Below are 12,939 nucleotides of genomic sequence, written 5' to 3'. Positions count from 1 at the left end.
TCTAAACGGCTTAAAGATACACGCTATCCTTTTCCCCCTGAGGTGGTCAAGGGTTGGACCCAGTGTCCAAAAGTGGATCCTCCAATTTCCAGGCTTGCAGCTAGATCCTTGGTTGCAGTTGAAGATGGAGCGGCACTTAAAGATGCCACTGACAGGCAGATGGAGCTCTGGCTGAAATCCATCTATGAAGCTATTGGAGCGTCGTTAGCGCCATCTTTTGCTGCCGTATGGGCACTCCAAGCTATCTCAGCCGGGCTTGTGCAAGTCGACTCAGTCACACGTGCATTTGCCCCGCAGGTAGCACCATTGACCTCGCAAATGGCGGCATTCGCGTCGTACGCGATTAATGCTGTTCTTGACGCTACAAGCCGCACGGCAGTGGCGTCAGCCAACTCCGTTGTTTTGCGTAGGGCCCTGTGGTTGAGACACTGGAAGGCAGATTCTCATTCCAAGAAGTGCTTAACCAATTTGCCTTTTTCTCGTGACCGATTGTTTGGAGAGCGTTTGGATGAAATCATCAAACACTCCAAGGGTAAGGACTCATCCTTACCGCAACACAGACAAAACAAACCCCAACAGAGGAGGGGTCAGTCTGGTTATCGGTCCTTTCGAGGACCGGGCAGGTCCCAATTCTCCTCGTCAAAAAAGACTCAAAAAGATCAGAGACGCTCAGATTCTTGGAGGTCTCAGTCACGCCCAAAAAAGACAGCCGGAGGAACCGTTGCCAAGACGGCGTCCTCATGACTTGCAGTCTCCGATTCCCACACCCTCGGTCGGTGGGAGGCTTTCCCACTTTGGCGACATTTGGCTGTCACGCGTCAAAGACCGTTGGGTGAGGGATATTCTGTCTCACGGGTACAGGATAGAGTTCAGTTCTCGTCCGCCAACTCGTTTCTTCAGAACTTCTCCACCACCAGACCGAGCCGATGCTCTGTTGCAGGCGGTGGCCGCTCTAAAGGCGGAAGGAGTGGTGACCTCCGTCCCTCTTCAGGAACAAGGTCACGGTTTTTACTCCAATCTGTTTGTGGTCCCAAAAAAGGACGGATCGTATCGACCCGTCCTGGATCTAAAGTTGCTCAACAGACACGTAAAAGTCAGGAGGTTCCGGATGGAATCCCTACGCTCCGTCATAGCCTCAATGTCTCAAGGAGATTTTCTAGCATCAATAGATATCAAAGATGCGTATCTCCACGTGCCGATTGCGCCAGAGCATCAGCGTTTCCTACGCTTCGTCATACACGACGAACACCTGCAGTTCGTAGCGTTACCTTTCGGTCTGGCAACAGCCCCCCGGGTCTTCACCAAGGTCATGGCAGCAGTAGTAGCTGTTCTGCACTCGCAAGGTCACTCGGTCATCCCGTATCTAGACGACCTGCTTATAAAGGCACCCTCTCAAGAGGCATGCCAACACAGTCTGAAGGTGGCACTAGACACTCTCCAGAGTTTCGGGTGGATTATCAACTTTCCAAAGTCTCATCTAACCCCGACCCAATCTCTGACTTATCTTGGCATGGAGTTTCATACTCTCTCAGCGATAGTGAAGCTTCCACTGGACAAGCAGTGTTCGCTACGGACAGGAGTGCAATCTCTCCTTCAGAGTCAGTCGCACTCACTGAGGCGCCTCATGCATTTCCTAGGAAAGATGGTAGCAGCGATGGAGGCGGTCCCGTTCGCGCAGTTTCATCTGCGCCCTCTACAATGGGACATTCTACGCCAATGGCATGGGAAATCGACGTCCCTCGACAGGACTGTCTCCCTCTCTCAGACTGCCAAGGACTCTCTGCGTTGGTGGCTTCTCCCCACCTCATTGTCACAGGGAAAGTCGTTCCTACCCCCATCCTGGGCAGTGGTCACGACGGATGCGAGCCTATCAGGGTGGGGAGCGGTGTTTCTCCACCACAGGGCTCAGGGGACGTGGACTCAGGAAGAGTCCACCCTGCAGATCAATGTTCTGGAAATCAGAGCAGTCTATCTTGCTCTGCGAGCCTTCCAACAATGGCTGGAAGGCAAGCAGATTCGGATTCAGTCGGACAATTCCACGGCGGTGGCGTACATCAACCACCAAGGGGGAACACGCAGTCGCCAAGCCTTTCAAGAAGTCCGGCGGATTTTGACGTGGGTGGAAAGCAAAGCGTCCACCATATCCGCAGTTCACATTCCAGGCGTGGAAAACTGGGAAGCAGACTTTCTCAGTCGCCAGGGCATGGACGCAGGAGAATGGTCCCTTCACCCGGACGTGTTTCAGCAGATCTGTTGCCGCTGGGGGACGCCGGACGTCGATCTGATGGCGTCACGGCACAACAACAAGGTCCCAGTTTTCATGGCACGGTCTCACGATCACCGAGCGCTGGCGGCAGACGCCTTGGTTCAGGATTGGTCGCAATTCCGACTACCCTATGTGTTCCCACCTCTAGCATTGTTACCCAGAGTTCTCAGGAAAATCAGGTCCGACTGCCATCGAGCCATTCTCGTCGCTCCAGACTGGCCAAGAAGGTCGTGGTACCCGGATCTGTGGCATCTCACGGTAGGCCAACCGTGGGCACTGCCAGACCGTCCAGATTTACTGTCTCAAGGGCCGTTTTTCCATCTGAATTCTGCGGCCCTGAACCTGACTGTGTGGCCATTGAGTCCTGGATCCTAGCGGCCTCAGGTTTATCTCATGAAGTTGTTGCCACAATGAGACAGGCTAGGAAACCATCCTCAGCTAAGATCTATCACAGGACGTGGAAGATATTCTTAGCTTGGTGCTTGGCTCAGGGAGTTTCTCCCTGGCCATTTGCATTGCCAATTTTTCTTTCCTTCCTGCAGTCTGGGTTGGAAAAAGGTTTGTCGCTTAGCTCTCTTAAGGGTCAAGTCTCCGCGCTATCCGTATTCTTTCAGAAGCGCTTGGCACGGCTTTCTAAAGTACGCACGTTTCTCCAAGGAGTTTGTCATATCGTTCCTCCTTACAGACGGCCATTGGAACCCTGGGATCTAAACAAGGTTCTCATTGCTCTCCAGAAGCCGCCTTTCGAGCCTTTGAAAGAGGTTTCCCTTTCTCGGCTTTCACAAAAAGTAGTTTTTCTTGTGGCGGTCACGTCTCTTCGAAGAGTGTCCGAGCTAGCGGCGTTATCTTGCAAATCTCCCTTCCTGGTGTTTCACCAAGACAAGGTAGTACTGCGTCCAATTCCAGAGTTTTCTCCCAAGGTGGTTTCTTCCTTTCATCTCAATCAGGATATCACTTTGCCATCTTTGTGTCCGCATCCAGTTCACCAATTTGAAAAAGGTTTACATCTGTTGGACCTGGTGAGAGCACTCAGGATTTACATTTCTCGCACGGCGTCTCTGCGCCGTTCTGATGCGCTCTTTGTCCTAGTCGCTGGTCAGCATAAGGGATCGCAAGCTTCCAAATCCACCCTGGCGCGGTGGATCAAGGAACCAATTCTTCACACATACCGTTCTGCTGGGCTTCCGATTCCATCTGGACTGAAGGCCCATTCTACCAGAGCCGTGGGTGCGTCCTGGGCATTGCGGCATCAGGCTACGGCTCAGCAGGTGTGCCAGGCGGCTACCTGGTCGAGTCTGCACACGTTTACCAAACACTATCAAGTGCATACCTACGCTTCGGCAGATGCCAGCCTAGGTAGACAGGTCCTTCAGGCGGCGGTGGCCCACCTGTAGGAAAGGGCTGTCTGACAGCCCGTTCATGTGGTATCTTTTTACCCACCCAGGGACTGCTTTTGGACGTCCCACTGTCTGGGTCTCCCAATTAGGAGCGAAAAAGAAGAAGGGAATTTTGTTTACTTACCGTAAATTCCTTTTCTTCTAGCTCCAATTGGGAGACCCAGCACCCGCCCTATTTGTTCTTAGGGTTTCGTTTTTCGGGTGCACATGTTGTTCATGTTGTTTCTTAAGTTCTCCGATCTTGTTATCGGATTGAATTTGTTTTTGAAACTGTTATTGGCTTTCCTCCTTCTTGCTTTGGTACTAAAACTGAGGAATCCGTACTCCTACGGGAGGGTGTATAGCCAGAAGGGGAGGGGCCTTACACTTTTAAGTGTAGTTCTTTGTGCGGCCTCCAGAGGCAGTAGCTATACACCCACTGTCTGGGTCTCCCAATTGGAGCTAGAAGAAAAGGAATTTACGGTAAGTAAACAAAATTCCCTTCTTTATGTTCTACACAGCGGCCTGGGCTCTTATATACACCATGTTAGATTGCTGTATATAAGAGCCCACTGGTGGTGGCCGCAGCTTAAAGGCCGAAAAACTGGTGACAGGTTCCCTTTAATACTTTCCATTAAATACATTTCATGTCCAGTGCTGTGTAGTCAGAGTGCCTAGAAATCTACAGTTGGCACTTTAGTTTTCTCCTGCCTTCTCTATGGCCTCTAAATAGAGTCTAATTGACTCCTGGATTCACAGTTTTGTTGCTGTTTGTCCTCTGTAGACCTGGATTCCAGATCACAGATCCGGCTTATTGACACTGCCAAGAACTGTTTTTCTAAGCTGATGAGCAAGTTGAATGTGGACTCTGAAGCTAGACGAGCAGAGCTCCAGAGATTCTCCATTTCTGGGGACCCGGACAGCCTCGCTCACAGACTGATGGGTGGACGTCACAGAATCAACTTCCAGACATCAACTGTGGATCTTACAAGTACAACTCCCATTGTGGTATGAGAGCGTTTACAATATAATTAATATTTATGGCTGGCATTAAACCGTTCTGCCTAATTATTCACCATACCCATTGGGCATGGCAATTGAGAATTCTCAATACATTATTGTGTCTGATCTGAGGACGTAGATTAGTTTGCTTGGGTAGGGTACATCCAATCTAGACAAAAAATCCACTGTATATTGCAGTTGCAGAAATGTGGACGAGATTTTACAAAATTATATCTACATGAAAAGAAGAGGTGTTAGGCCTCACTCCCACCTAAGTATAAATCAGATGAGTGCAATGGGAGAAAAAATCTCATTGCATTCCCAACAGTGTTATTCATTGAGGCAGTGTTCATGTGTGAGTTTTCCTCAGCTGTAGTCGAAATGAGAAAAAATTGTCAGAATGCTTTATATATCAATGAGACTCGCCAATTCAAGTAAAAAGGAAAAATGCACACACTATAATACTTTATTTTAAAAAACACTCCCCGACTCTTTCCCTGGTTCACCAATTTATTTGTCCCAAAAAAAAACAAAAAACAGGCAAGTTTGACGTAGTCCAGGGTATGCGACCTAGTCCACAAATAGAACCTGAATAACAAAGAGAGAAAGAAAAACAAGAGACTGTTCCTCTTTCACAAGTTTATTAGAAAGCAAAGTTCTGGCACAGATCTGATGAAGTCCAGTAGTTCCCATGGTGTTCTCAGATTCCGCGAGCATCATTCTGAGCCTCCATAGACTTTGAGCAGAAGCCACTCCAGGCTAACACTGATCTCCACGAGACCATCAGTAACCCTAAGGCCTCTTAAACATGTCAGTGTTTCTGTATCAGTGTCGGACCTCTAAGACCCCCACCAATCACCAGAACAGCCACTTTTGTTTCCTGTTACAATGAAGTGGCTGTGTGCATGTCCATCCATGTCTCCATTCATTTCCTATGTGACTGGAGTATAACGACCAGCACTCGCCTGTTTCTTAGAGAATGAATGTGTCACGGTTGAGCATGTGCACTGCTGCGCCATTCTAAAGAGCGTAAAAGTGCCTGGTTCTGGCAAATGGTGGATGGTAACTACTTTTTACCCCCTTTAATGATTAGGTGATCCTTAAAGTCTCTTTAGTATTCATAAAAGAGTTAATTTGTTAATGTTGTGTTTGTTGAGTTTGCAGCTCTTGATGTTTCAGTCTCATAGTCTCCATTAGCACAAGGCCCTCATGACAACACTGCCTCTTCTGTGTTCTACTTGTTGATTTTCTGTTGTCTTAAGAACATAGAGCTAATCTATGAAAGCTTTTACATCATTATCAGGGCATATGAAGCTTTGGAAAGTTGCATCATTTTTGCGCAACTGCTGGTTGCACTAACATTTTGTGACTTTTGGTGTTCTCACACCATTATCACTCAGCTCCAATAAACTGGGCAGAGCTAGAATGGTAAATATATAAGAAAAGACAGAACTCTTTAAATTTGCCTAAATATATCCATACATCCCATGATGATGAGCTAGAACGGTACAGAGGTGTGGTGACGATACAAGACAAATCTTACACCTGCAGGGAATGGTGTAAGATTTGTGGCCAGGCACACACAGAGGTGCGCGCAACTCATCCGATGCTCCTGATTCATGATGAAGCATGTTCATGCATTAGGAACATTTGACATCTCCTCATCTGACACATCCTCTTCTGGAACATCTGGCACATATCCTCATCTGACACATCGTCATCTGGAACATCTCCTCATCTGACACATCATCATCGAGAAAATCTGGCACATCTGACACATCCTCATCTGGAACATCTGGCACTTCTCATATGACACATCCTCATCTAGAACATCTAATCTGACATATCCTCATCTGGCACATCGTCATCTGGCACATCTCATCTGACACATCCTCATCTGGAACATCTCATATGACACATCCTCATCAAGAACATCTAGCACATCTCTACATCCTCATCGAGAACATCTGGCACATCTCATGTGACACATCCTTATCGAGAACATCTGGCATATCGCCACATCCTCATCGAGAACATCTGGCACATCTCTAAATCTGATACATCCTCATCTGCTCATCTGACACATCATCATATAGAACATCTGGCATATTTCCACATCCGCATTGAGAACATCTGGCACATCTCCACATCCTCATCGAGGACATCTGGCACATCTCCTCATCTGACACATTTTCAACTTCTGATCTGACACATCGTCATCGAGAACATCTGTCACATCTGACACATGAACATCTGACACATCCTCATCTGGAACATCTCATCTGACACATCCTCATCGAGAATATCTGGAACATCTCAACAACCTCATTAAGAACACCTGGCATCTCCACATCCTCATCGAGAACATCTAGCACATCTCCACATCCTCATGAGAACATGTGGCACATCTCCTCATCTGACACATCCTCATCTGTCACATCCTCATCAAGAACATCTGGCACATCTCATCTAACACATCCTCATCGAGAACATCTGGCACATCTCCATACCCTCATCGAGGACATCTGGCACATCGCCACAACCTCATCGAGAACATCTCGCACATCACCACATCCTCATCGAGAACATCTGGCACATCGTCACATCCTCATCGAGAACATCTGGAACATCGCCACTTCCTCATCGAGAACATCTGGCACATCGCCACATCCTCATCGAGAACATCTGGCACATCTCTCCATCTGATACATCCTCATCTGACACATCGTCATCGAGAACATCTGGCACATCTGACACATGAACATTTGGCACTTCTCATCTGACACATCCTGATCTGGAACATCTCATCTGACACATCCTCATCGAGAATATCTGGAACATCTCAACAACCTCATCAAGAACATCTGGCATCTACACATGCTCATGAGAACATGTGGCACATCTCCTCAAATGACACATCCTCATCTGTCACATCCTCATAGAGAACATCTGGCACATCGTCACATCCTCATCGAAAACATCTGGCACATCGCCACATCCTCATTGGGAACATGTGGCACATCGCCACATCCTCATTGGGAACATGTGGCACATCTCATCTGGCACATCCTCTTCTGCTCATTTGTCACATCCTCATCGAGAACATCTAGCACACCTCATCTGACACATCCTCATCTGGAACATCTGACACATTTACTCATCTGGCACATCCTCATCTGCATCCTATTGACACATTGCCTAGATCATGAACAATGCCTGTCTTGATGTATCGGACCCATAGAATAGATCTAAATCACCATTCACATCAATGGTCACCTCCCAATTGGTGAGAATAGTATCGTTTTTTGTCTACATGTGTGCAGATTGATATGAATGATGATTAACACAATATCCCACAACTGACCCTGCAAAAAAAACAGAAAGGAAAGTCATCATTTTTATCTAAACACCTCAGGACTAGAGTCAAACAAAATGTTTTGCTGGTCCAATGCTCACAATAGTAGTCCGTGGTCACTCGAAGAAGCCCTGCAATCCTCCTTCTACCATCTAGCATCCCTGGCACCTCTTCTGATTAATAGGCTTTACATTGTGCATGTGTAATGCATAACTATGACGTTGCGCAGAGTCTACTAATCAGAGCATGGGTCAAGGATGCCAGAAGGTAGGAGGAAATCTGTAGGGCGCAGGTCGAGTAACCACGTTCTACAGATGTGGCTGAACAGCACGGTGAACGGGGGCGTCATTGAAGTTAGGATGCCGACCCTGTGGAATAGGAAGGGAAAGTGTAGGGCGTGAACATCTATCCTAATTTCCCCCCTATTTTTCACCACTGCACGTCATAATTGTATATTTATTATATGTACTATGGTTGTAGCAAAATGGATTAATAAAGCATATTAATAAAGTGTTTTTAAGGTAGTTTAAGACATCAGTGTCCCCATTACACTCTCCAGTAATAATATTTTACTATCTGCACCCCTGAATTTTTTCATCTACTTATAGGAGTGCCTGGCTGTCCTGAAAAAACAAATCCTTGCGTTCACCCAGCGGCTACATACAGCAGAAATAGAGAGACGGTCATTGCGTCGGGAGCTGTCTGATGCTAAGCAGAAAATCAGTGCCATTAGTAGAGCGGCCGACCAAGCAGCCGAAAACCAACATCTCCAGCAATCTGTAAGACATGTCATTCTGGTTTGGGACTTGGTATTGTATTGGGACGCATGCTATGTCTGCTGCTATAGTTCTACTTATTGTGTTTTATGCCTTTGTTCATTTTACTTTATTTATTTATTTTATTTTAATTTATTTATTTAAAGAACAATGGAATACCTATGAGATAGGAAAAATTATAAATGAAAGGGTTAAGCCATCATCGTCTGATCAGTAATCAGGCCCAGTACCGTCAGACATTAGTGGATAGAATAAAAAGCACCCCCTTTTAAGCCAGGTTCAACCTTATTTTTTTGAAAATGGCTGTATTGTAAGTGTCTACGCCGTGCCTGGTCTGGAGAGTCAATGTATTTGGCTAAACTAGAGGATCACTTTACCTATGGCTTAATACTTAGGCTGGTTTCACACTACGTTTATTTAACATCCGTCCTTAACGTTATTTTAGCGGAAATATGGATCCTGCTTTTACAGCAAAAAACGTATGCAAACGCATCTGTTATTTTGCAGGATCCTGTCACTGGATGTTTAGGGGCGGGCATTGGAGTCATGTGATCGGGAGTGAGGGAAACTAGACTGGGAGCCGGCTTCTGACAGCTGCAGACACTGGTAACCAAGGTAAACATCGGGCTTGGATACCCGATATTTATCTTGGTTACGAGTGTCTGCAGCTGCTAGGAGCAGGGCTGCCTGCACACGTAACCAACGTAAACATCGGGTAACTAAGATAAGTGGTTACGCGATATTTACCTTGGTTACGAGTGTCCGCAGCTCTCAGGTGGGAGAGAGAGGAAGGGGAGGAAGGGGGAAAGACAGAGATAGAGAGGGTGAGGGTGAGGGAGGGAGGAGGAGAGAGACAGATCACGCGAGACTGGTTCTGGGCATGCTCAGTACTTTCTGGGCATGCTCAGTACAAAAGCAGGATCCTGTCTATCAGCACGCCAGCGTTCACCTGCGTTCGCGTGCTGTTTAGTCAGGATCCAGCAATTTGCAGTATTTGGACGCAGCTCAAAAACGCTACAAGTAGCGTTTTTGAAACATGTTAAAAAACTGCAAGTCGCTGGATCCTCACTATAACGCACGCAAACGCAGGTGAACGGATGTTAACGCGAGTCCATTGCAAATGCATTGAAATGAAAACGCATTTGCACTGGATCCGCTTTTCCGCTAAAAAAACGTTATGGACGGATGTTAAATAAACGTAGTGTGAAACCAGCCTTATTATAGTAGGCATCAGTGAAGCTAACAAGTAAAGGAAATATGTTACCAGATTTTTGCTACCCCATCTGAAAACAGCGTGATATACGGGCAGAGACCCTGATTCCGGTGCCATATCACTTAGTTTACTGACCGAAGATCTACCAGTTCTCTGAATGCTGACCTCTGTATAATTCCGCCCACATCACTGAGCAACATCATTCTGTGTGCACTGTGCATGTGTAGAAAACTACCAATCAGAGGTGTGGTCGGGATTATACAGAGCTCATGAATATGGAGGACTACCTGGCAGCAGGTTTACTAGTCCTCTGGTGATAATCTCTTGCTGATAAAACAATTATTTTAATTAAAAAACTACACTAAGCAGCTCAGTATATTATATATCTCTAATCAGAGTCTATGTCCCTAAATTATGCTGGTTTCAAATTAGGTGTCAAAAACCTGGTGACAGATTGCCTTTAAATCTTACTTATCGTCTTCGAATTGTTCACATGTCGGAAGTTTTGATTCGCAGTTTTTGAGTCGTGGCGCTGAGACCATTAAAATGAAGGCTTAGATAGGCATTTAAAATGTAAAAAGATCGCAAGTTATTTTTTTTTTCTATAAAATATGCTTGTATTGTACAAAAGTAATGTAACATTAAAAAAAACTATATAAAATTTTGGCCAGTAGCATAAAGGCAACGAGGTATATATACTTAACTGAACACCTGAGCCTAACATAGCCTAAAGGAGTTGTCCAGGGTTGAGAATCACATAGAGTGACGGCAGACTTGCGAGTCCTCACAGTGCGCACATTGTATGCTGTCAGGATTCGCCAGAGCCAGGAGCAGGCATGCGAGTGAGCTCAAGTATGCAATTTGCACTAGAAATGTGTGGGCCCATTCAATACAAGCAAAATGAGCAAGGCCGGACAAGTCTAGTTGGAATGTGGCCGAAAGTATGCAAATCACATGCTTGCGGTCACATGACTGCCCCCTCCTGGCATCGGAGGATCCTGACTGACTTGTAATGTTAACTATTGGAATAAAGTGAATAATTCTGTAAAAGACATTCTGGTTTCTCTCTTTTTTTATTTTCACGCTGTATTTAGCTCAGGTGTTCTGTTAAGTTTTATACTCCATGAGAATAGTTCCTGTTATTGTAGCCATGCGTTTTTACTTACGAGGGTTTTATTTATGCTGCACAGTGAACAAGCCCTCATACACTACGGGGCACTTTGCACACTACGACATCGCAGGTGCGATGTCGGTGTGGTCAAATTGAAAGTGATGCACATCCGGCGTCGCAGGCGATATCGTAGTGTGTAAAGCCTTTTTGATACGATTAACGAGCGCAAAATCGTCGTAATCGTATCATTGGTGTAGCGTCGGTCATTTCCATAATTTGGAAATGACCGATGTTACGATGTTGTTCCTCGTTCCAGCGGCATCACACATCGCTGTGTGTGAAGCCGCTGGAGCGAGGAACATCTCCTACCTGCGTCCTGCGGCTCATGCCAGCTATGCGAAAGGAAGGAGGTGGGTGGGATGTTTGCGTCCCGCTCATCTCCACCCCTCCGCTTATATTGGCCGCCTGCCATGTGACGTCGCTATGACGCCGCACGAGCCGCCCCCTTAATAAGGAGGCGGGTCGCCGGCCAGAGCTACGTCGCAGGGCAGGTGAGTGCATGTGAAGCTGCCGTAGCGATAATGTTTGCTACGCCAACTATCACCATGATATCGCAGCTGCGACGGGGGCGGGGACTATCGCGCTCTGCATCGCAGCATCGGCTTGCGATGTCGTAGTGTGCAAAGTGCCCCTTAGGATCAGTTGAGTTTTTGACACTGCAGAATTTCTGCCCTATCTCCGCACTTTAGCTACTTACGTTTTTTTCATTCTTTTTTGTGTGCATTTTTTGCTCTGCTTTTTTTTTTTTTAGTTTTTTTCTCTGACGCCTCAATGGGGGACACAGAACCATGGGTGCTATGCTGCCTATCCATAGGAGGACACTAAGTAGATGCAAAAAGCATTAGCTCCTCCTCTGCAGTATACACCCCCTGGCCGGGCTAGGCAACCTCAGTTTTAACTTAGTGTCTGTAGGAGGCACATCCTTTCAAGGTTTTGTTATTTTTTTGAGGACGACGGTTTCCCTTAGGGACCGATCTCCCAATACCATCAACGGGCGGGAACGCGGAGTGTTGCCTCCACGTACCGCCTCCTGTGACGCTGGATCCTGGGCTGCCTTTTACTGGACGACGGGTCCCACAGACATTGATTTTCCAGAGCCCAGGACAGAGGCACAATTCCTCAGCCCCTCTTTGCAGGCTCTGAGTTGATACATTGCACCTGTGTGGCCGGACACAGCAGGCTGACTCTGCTATTTCCACTGCCTGGACTGAGGCAGTGTTAAGGTGAGATCCCCCCTGACTGGTTTCCCAGACAAAGGGTTAAAGACGGTGCAGGGAAGGCTCCCAGGACTGCTGAATTTACAGTCTTTATTCCCACCATAGCTGCGTGCTGGCTGGAGGAGTGGAATGTCCCTTGCTGATTGCAGGGAAGCCTGCAGAGATGATCTAACGGTGGCGGGGGAGGGCTCCCAGGGCTCATAAACTCAGTGTTTATTCCCTATAGCTGCGTGCTGGCTGGAGGAGGGGGAGTCCCTTGCTGATTGCAGGGAAGGCTGCAGAGATAATCTAACGGTGGCGGGGGAGGGCTCCCAGGGCTCATAAACTCAGTGTTTATTCCTTCTAGCTGCGTGCTGGCTGGAGGAGGGTGAGTCCCTTGCTGATTGCAGGGACTCCTGCAGAGATAATCTACTGGTAGAGGTGTGCTGACTGGAGGGAGCGGGAGAAAAACTGTCACAGAGGCGCCCTTCCCACTGTTTTTTACTGCCGACGGCAGGGGGGCACACTGACTTCTTCTTGGCGCTCTTTTAGCGCTAAGCCCCGCCCCCCACAGGCCGCTATAA

The 12,939-nt window shown here is 47.2% G+C and overlaps 1 protein-coding gene across 4 annotated transcripts in view; it reads left to right on the top strand.

Moving 5' to 3' along the window:
- The window catches only part of CCDC171 (coiled-coil domain containing 171), a 222,477-nt gene that overhangs the window by 162,848 nt on the left and 46,690 nt on the right, over positions 1-12,939 (top strand). For all 4 annotated transcript variants that reach the window (XM_075316539.1, XM_075316545.1, XM_075316534.1 and 1 more), the window contains exons 18-19: positions 4,427-4,650; positions 8,608-8,778. In XM_075316539.1, the coding sequence (XP_075172654.1) occupies positions 4,427-4,650; positions 8,608-8,778 (395 nt within the window). The remainder of the gene's footprint in view (positions 1-4,426; positions 4,651-8,607; positions 8,779-12,939) is intronic.

The sequence above is a fragment of the Anomaloglossus baeobatrachus genome, chromosome 1 (genome assembly GCF_048569485.1).
Source record: "Anomaloglossus baeobatrachus isolate aAnoBae1 chromosome 1, aAnoBae1.hap1, whole genome shotgun sequence".
NCBI classification, from domain to species: Eukaryota; Metazoa; Chordata; class Amphibia; order Anura; family Aromobatidae; genus Anomaloglossus; species Anomaloglossus baeobatrachus.
The sequence above is the reverse complement of the archived record's forward strand: the minus strand, read 5'-3'. Positions and strand labels throughout refer to the sequence as shown.